This window comes from Quercus suber, unplaced genomic scaffold (assembly GCF_002906115.3).
Source record: "Quercus suber isolate HL8 unplaced genomic scaffold, Cork oak 2.0 scaffold_78, whole genome shotgun sequence".
NCBI classification, from domain to species: domain Eukaryota; kingdom Viridiplantae; phylum Streptophyta; class Magnoliopsida; order Fagales; family Fagaceae; genus Quercus; species Quercus suber.
The window spans coordinates 1,120,079-1,126,670 of NW_027069543.1; the positions used below are offsets into that span (position 1 = coordinate 1,120,079).

General features: G+C 34.7%; 1 protein-coding gene across 1 annotated transcript in view; it reads left to right on the plus strand.

The window, feature by feature from the left end:
• LOC136067589 (putative pumilio homolog 7, chloroplastic) overlaps positions 1–4,829 on the plus strand; it is an 8,893-nt gene extending 4,064 nt beyond the window's left edge. Inside the window, exons 4-6 of the mRNA XM_065773683.1 lie at positions 2,144–2,307; positions 3,898–4,156; positions 4,383–4,829. Of these exons, the coding sequence (XP_065629755.1) occupies positions 2,144–2,307; positions 3,898–4,156; positions 4,383–4,490 (531 nt within the window). The 3' untranslated portion in view covers positions 4,491–4,829. The remainder of the gene's footprint in view (positions 1–2,143; positions 2,308–3,897; positions 4,157–4,382) is intronic.
• The last annotated feature ends 1,763 nt before the right edge of the window (positions 4,830–6,592 follow it).

The following is a 6,592-nucleotide window of genomic DNA, read 5'->3' on the forward strand; positions in this document are numbered from 1 at the left end:
ATTTATGGTTACCCGTTGCCAGGGGATTTGTAGCTTTTGCCGTGATTTTGCAAAAATAACAGCAATACGTCCATGTTTTAAAATTATTTAGATTCGTGTTTTTGTTTTGAAACTTAATTTTAACAAAATCAAGTTACAAATGGATCTTGACATTAGTAATATCGAGTTCTATACATATTTTGCCACTTAATTAAAAAAAAAAAAATTTTAAGTGAAACTTGACTTTGCTAAAGTCTAGTTTCAATTAAAAATTTACATATAACTCGATTTTGAGGATATCAAGTTTTATACCGAACTCGATAAAGTAAGTTTCAAAAATAAGGACATGGACCTAAATAGTTTTAAAATAAGAACATATTGCTGTTATTTTTACAAAATAAGGGCAAAAGTCCAGTATCCCCCGTTGCCAACATTTACTGTCCATTATTGTTTAGTTTTGTTCACTTTTATTGTTCATTGTTTTATTGCGATTTTACTCATTCATTCACTTTTGTGAGGCTATAAAGGCATTTCCATCAGTTTTTTGATAATAGATCAAGTATCTAAATTAGTAGCTGTTATTTACACAAAATGAGCTATTAAGAGATAATTTTAATGGGTGATTTAGTCAAACAATATTCAAGCCCATTCAATTCTTCTTCTTTTTTAAGCCCATTCTCTTATAAGGTTAACGGGCCAATGGGTGGCTAATAAGATAAAGACCAAGCCATACATGTGGGTGTGCCATCACTCGCCACTAAGCTAGAGAGGAGAAGAGATACAATAAATTTCAAACAGCTCGTGGGTGTGCCATACATGTGGGCTTAGCACTTCGGCTTTTGGGTTCAACAGAGAAGTAGATTACCCATATTTTGGGTTGTAAACGCAACAATTTTCATATATTTATTAAAACAATAGATTGTAATTAGTGCCACGTTATTTTTACTGAGACAACCATTAACTTTATTTTTATTGAACGTCAATCACAATCTATTATCTCAAGCTTGGACCGAAGCTCAGTCAAAAAAAGAACAGTCCAATGACACCTAGCTAGCTCACATGTCATATCCACAATTCCACAAACATTTCCCTCTCTCCTCTCGTTTTCAAAAGATTTTTTGTCCACCATTAAAAAGGAAAGAAATCATCATTCTAGCAAAAAGTCTAGAGACATATACTTTGTCACACATATTACCACAATTTAGAGACATAGTAAGTAGTGATTAAATTACACCAAGTACCAATGGCAAGTTGACATTTATACAAGTTGTGGCAAATTATGTAGCTAATATAAATACCAAATTTGGGTGGTGCTGCATGCGGTGGACTGGTGGTGGCGGCGTGGTGCTGATCTGGTTTGCTACTCTGCTTCTGCTCTAGTTTGGTTTGGTTTGGTTTGGTTTGGTTTACTTCTGCTGCCGTTTGCCCAACCCCGCCCACTAGTAAGTTAGGTTTTCTTTTTTCTTTTTTTCTTTTTTGCCTTTTTATTATTTGTGTCTTGCTGCGTGTTGTGAGATTTGTGTGGGTGTTTTGTTTCTTCTGGCCTTCCTAGGCTAGTTAATGTGCCCCTAGTTTATTGCTCCTTTTGTTTAGTAGTCTAGGCACACCCTCTTAATGTGTGCTAGACATTGTGGGAATTGTAGTATCAACATAAAATGATAAAGAGCTTTTATCAATATAAGAAATGGAGTTGTCACAGCTCTGTCACGGCTTAAATGCAACTGCCCTGCAAGATTCTGCAAACAATCTAATTTAGTTTCTTAGTGCAGTAGTCTAGTAAGGAATTGTATTAGATGTGGCATTAGAAAAAGGCAATTGCTTACCAGCAAATGTAATGTACCTTTTGTACCAAGATTGAGGCATCTAATCTGTTTAAGCTGGCATGACAATTGATAATAAATTCATGAATCAGAATGTACTTATTTTTTTCTTTGAATAAAATTATAATAAAAGAATAAAAGCCTTTAGATGCAAAAAAGGCATGCCTGTCAGGGTTTAGAGTAATAGACTCTCCCCTCTCCATATCCGTGTGCCATTTTTAGTGGGAACAAATAAAATGGTGTTTAGACTAATAATTTGTTTGCCATTTCTGCATTTTCTTTAGTCATTCTTTCTCTTCATATAAATTTACACTTTCTTTCTTTTCTTAATATGTATCTGGCAGTTTATATTTGTTGCTGCTGCAAAGTATTGTATTGACGTTGCAATTCATCAACATGGATGTTGTGTTTTGCAAAGATGCATCAGTCATTCAATTGGGGAGCATCGAGAGAACTTGGTCGCAGAAATTTCTGCCAATGGACTTCTGCTTTCTCAAGATGCTTATGGGTAATCAAAGAAAATATACCGCTCTATTAATATCACGCAAATACTATTTTTACTAGTAGTCATATTAAGAAAAGTTATTTTGTTCAAAAATCAATAAATCAAATTCTTCTTGTTTAAGTTTCTCTCAGTGATGAAAATTGTATCCATATTTAACTGTTATTAATTCATGATAGTTGATCAATCTAAAGCTACACACATATGTTCAAGCTTTTAATGAAATGGAAATGTGGTAGTCATGTACACTAGAAATATATGTTCAGATTCCAGATTTAGGAGCTTCTGCATATGGCACAGATCTACTATTAAGCTAATGGTTGATAAATCACAACTTGTCTCAAAAGCTCAAGATGTTAGGAAATGATGAATTTAATTACTATTTATTAAAAAAAATTGTAAATTTAATCATTTAACTATTATTCTAATATTCTCCTTTACGTGTAAGCCTGGACTTCCCCTCAATAAGTGGGCCAACACATGAAAATTTTAAATTCTTAAAAGGAAGGTAGAGTGCAAATAGGGTTCAAGCTCAACATCTCATCTTTGATTGGATGATAAATTACCGCTTGAATCAAAAGCTTAAGTTGACGAAGTTAATCATTTAATTATTATTCTAACATGGTAATAACTAAACTTTAGTGCGTGTGTGTGTGTGTTTTTGTGTGTGTATTATCAACAACTTTTTTTGAATCATTCGTATTCCAATCCAAATCCTAATTTGTTTGTAATAATCGAACATTATCGTCTTGTTAAAATCATTGTAATAAAATGTCTTATCATAATGCAAACATATTTGGAAAAAATATATATGTTTTGATCCTATAAAGTCCATTAGCGTTGATTGTGACCTTTCCTTGGGGACATGCAACTGAGGAATCATTCAGCTGACAAGCTCAATGAAAAGCTGAGCTTCAGGTTCATGATTTGGTTTATAACACAACTACCTTCTTATCTTTCTCTTCTCTTCCAACCCAACCTGCTCTTCTCAACTGTGTTTTTGAGTAAACTGAGCTTGTTTGGTAATTTGGCTAATTTGCTGTATATTTTAACAAAGCACCTTTTCTATTGGTGGCTTTTTCTTTGGAAGGAGAAATATATATAGAACTAGAACCTTGTGGTCCTCAAAGCGTATTGAAAAGCAAAGGCAATTATTATTATTTAATTTTTTGACAAATGAGGGTATCTAAACCTCTTCGAGTATGTGACTATTCTCTCATGTGTATGCAATCCCCCCATCCTACACACACCAAGTTATTACAAAGAGGAATCCCATAGGGGTGGTTCCAAGATGTTGGCAAGAGGTTTCGTACCTAGGATCTCATGGATATCATGAGGCCTTAGGAACTCCTAAGCCAATAATATCTATAGTTTGAGATAAATTTGAGACAAGTTGTGATTTATCAACAATTAGCTTAATAGTAGATCTGTGGCCCCAAGATGAAAATTGTTTCCATATTTAACTGTCATTAATTAATGATAGTTTGCTCACCTGTTTCATGTAAAGTGGATTGGTGCAATATGTTTCCTTTTTTGTGCGTGTGTGTGGTTCTACCCTTTCTTTTGAATGCAAATTCTGTGTTTTCTTTTTGCCAGAAATTATGTCATTCAGTTCATCTTGGAGTTGAGAATCCCTTCTGCCACCTCAAATTTAATCTCTCAATTTGAAGGGAACTATGTACACCTCTCGAAACAAAAGTTCGGCAGCCATGTGGTTGAAAAATGTCTAATGGTATTTAATGATGAATGCCAATCAAGACTTATTCATGAATTGCTATCTGTTCCTCAATTTGAACGGTTGCTTCAAGACCCACATGCTAACTATGTTGTTCAAACAGCTCTTCGAGTTTCTGAGGTATGGTAATCATTTACCTGTTATCAACATCCTTTTTTAAGCAACTCCCTGTGATCACTCTTTAGTGTTGTTGCACATGCTCGTGTCTCCCCCCCCCCCCTCCTCTACCCTCCCTTGGTGTACTGTATACTTTTTAATCTCTCTTGTCCATAAATCTTGTTAGTCACATCTAAGAATTTGGTCATCTTATCCTTTAATAATGTCCTGATTTTTCCTTACGAACTAGGGTCCTATCCATAATGCATTGGTAGAAGCAATTGAGTCCCACAAAGCAATTTCACGCAACAGCCCGTATTCTAAGAGGATTTTCTCGCAGAAGCTTTTGAAGAAGTGATGTACATTCTTCTCTTTTCAGTTTGAATTAGTGTTGTTGTTATACACCATTACTAGCATGTTAACTACCACTATCATTGCAATCATCGGAAATTCTAACTGTAAATTCTGAAGCTGGTAGCCAGTCAGAGTTTGTCTTCTCAGGACTGCATAAAATATCCTCCACGTGCTCAGCAGAGTAAGGAAGATAAAGAAATTTTGCTTCCAGTTTAATTCTGGACATAATGTATTATTCTGTTGTGTTGTTGATCTTTGTGTTGGATATTATTGTTATTCTGTTTATTGTGGAATTTTCACTGTATTTACTATTTAGTGTATAGAATGTTAGGATTTGGCTGCTGATACTGTACAATATAATGCGGGTGCTTTTCAATTATTTTACTGCATAATGTTTATGCATGTGAATGCATGATGTTTGCCCTCTTGCACTTCCTGATTTTAGTAATGTCAAATTTATTTTCATGTTTGAGAAGAATGTAGTGGAAATATTGCCAATACTAAAGTGCAATTGGGGTGTCATATGGAAGTTTGAGATTCTCCTTATATGTAAGTTCTGAGACTGTTCCATGAATGAAGCTGCTAGTGGTTGTTTTCTTCAAGAAGCCCATTCAAACTCACTAACAAATCAAAATGCAGCTCTGATCTTCAAGAAAATCATGTAAAGAACCAAAATTGTGTTTTGGGAGTAGGGACTTCTATCTTAGACTGCAAATTTGAGTTCTGCTCGTGCTTGTGCTTGTGCTTGTTGAAGTTTAACCAACCAAAATTTGCACAGTACCTGCTCAATTGAGCTTAAATTCATTTGATCTACCACTTGGGTCTGAACCTTTGGCAGAACTATACAAGCTCTTTTTTATGAAATGGTATATGTCATATTCAGAATATGTAACCGCCCTCTCACATAGGGGTGGGTACTGTGCTTGTAAGGTCTACTCTTATGTCGAAGGGTGGTTACATATGCCCGACACACATTGAGTTTTCTCATATATCAAATGGTTATCCAATTACCTAGCATTGACTGACAAGTTGTTATGACCTCCATGGCCACACTTGTCATGACCTCCACGGCCACATGAAGCACCCCTTCTTCTGCCTTGTGGTGCTATGGTGAACTAAGAGGTGAAAATGGATCAACACTCTAAATCAAATGAAAGACTGTTCGTCCACTTCGAGGAAAGACCTAGTCTCCTATTGCAATTTCTTGCTAAGTTAGCTTCATCAATGGTCATATATATATATATATATATATACACATATAACAAAAGATTGTGATAGGACCTAAATCACTTTTAAGTTTTATGACCCACAATAGATCGAGTATCTAAATTAGTAACTGTTATTTACACAAAATGGGCTATTAAGAGATAATCAACGGATGGTTTAGTTAAAAAAAAAATTTCAAGCCCATTCGATTCTCAAAAAAAAAAAAAAAAAAATCAAGCCCATTCTCTCAAAAGCCTAATGGGCCTAGGGTGGCTAACAAGATAAGACCTTGATCGTTATCACCTGCCACTAAGCTAGAGAAAAGAAGAGATACAAGTCGTGTGCCCACTGCCCATGCCAAAACCATCAAAATGTACCAATTTCTTGGAAAAAAAAAAAAAAAATTGCTGATAGCCATAGCAAATCAAGCTAATTTTACTTTCTTGGTTTTAAATCATAGATCAACCCTATGTATTTTGGCAGCGCTAAAATGGGATGTGGATTTTGAAAGGTGTGAGTGTTGTTTAGATATCATTAAAGAGCTTGGGGTTTGTCATACATGTGGGCTTAGCACATGAGCTCATAAGAGTATTGGCATCGGGTGTGTCAAAATGCTAAATTTTTAACATTACACATCAAACACCAAAAACTATATCTTATGAGATGTGTCAAATACCAAATAAGTGTCCGTTTGGCAAAGATTATTTTTGGCAACTTATTTTACTATTTAGCTTATTTTTACTACTATTCATGGGTTCCACTGCACTTTTTGGTACTATGCATTGGTCTCACTATACTATTTCAGTTAACTTTTATCATCTACAATACTTTTAGCAAAAAGTTTTCAGTTTCAGTAAAATATATAGATCCCAAATGGACCCTAAATTAAGCATTTGCTCA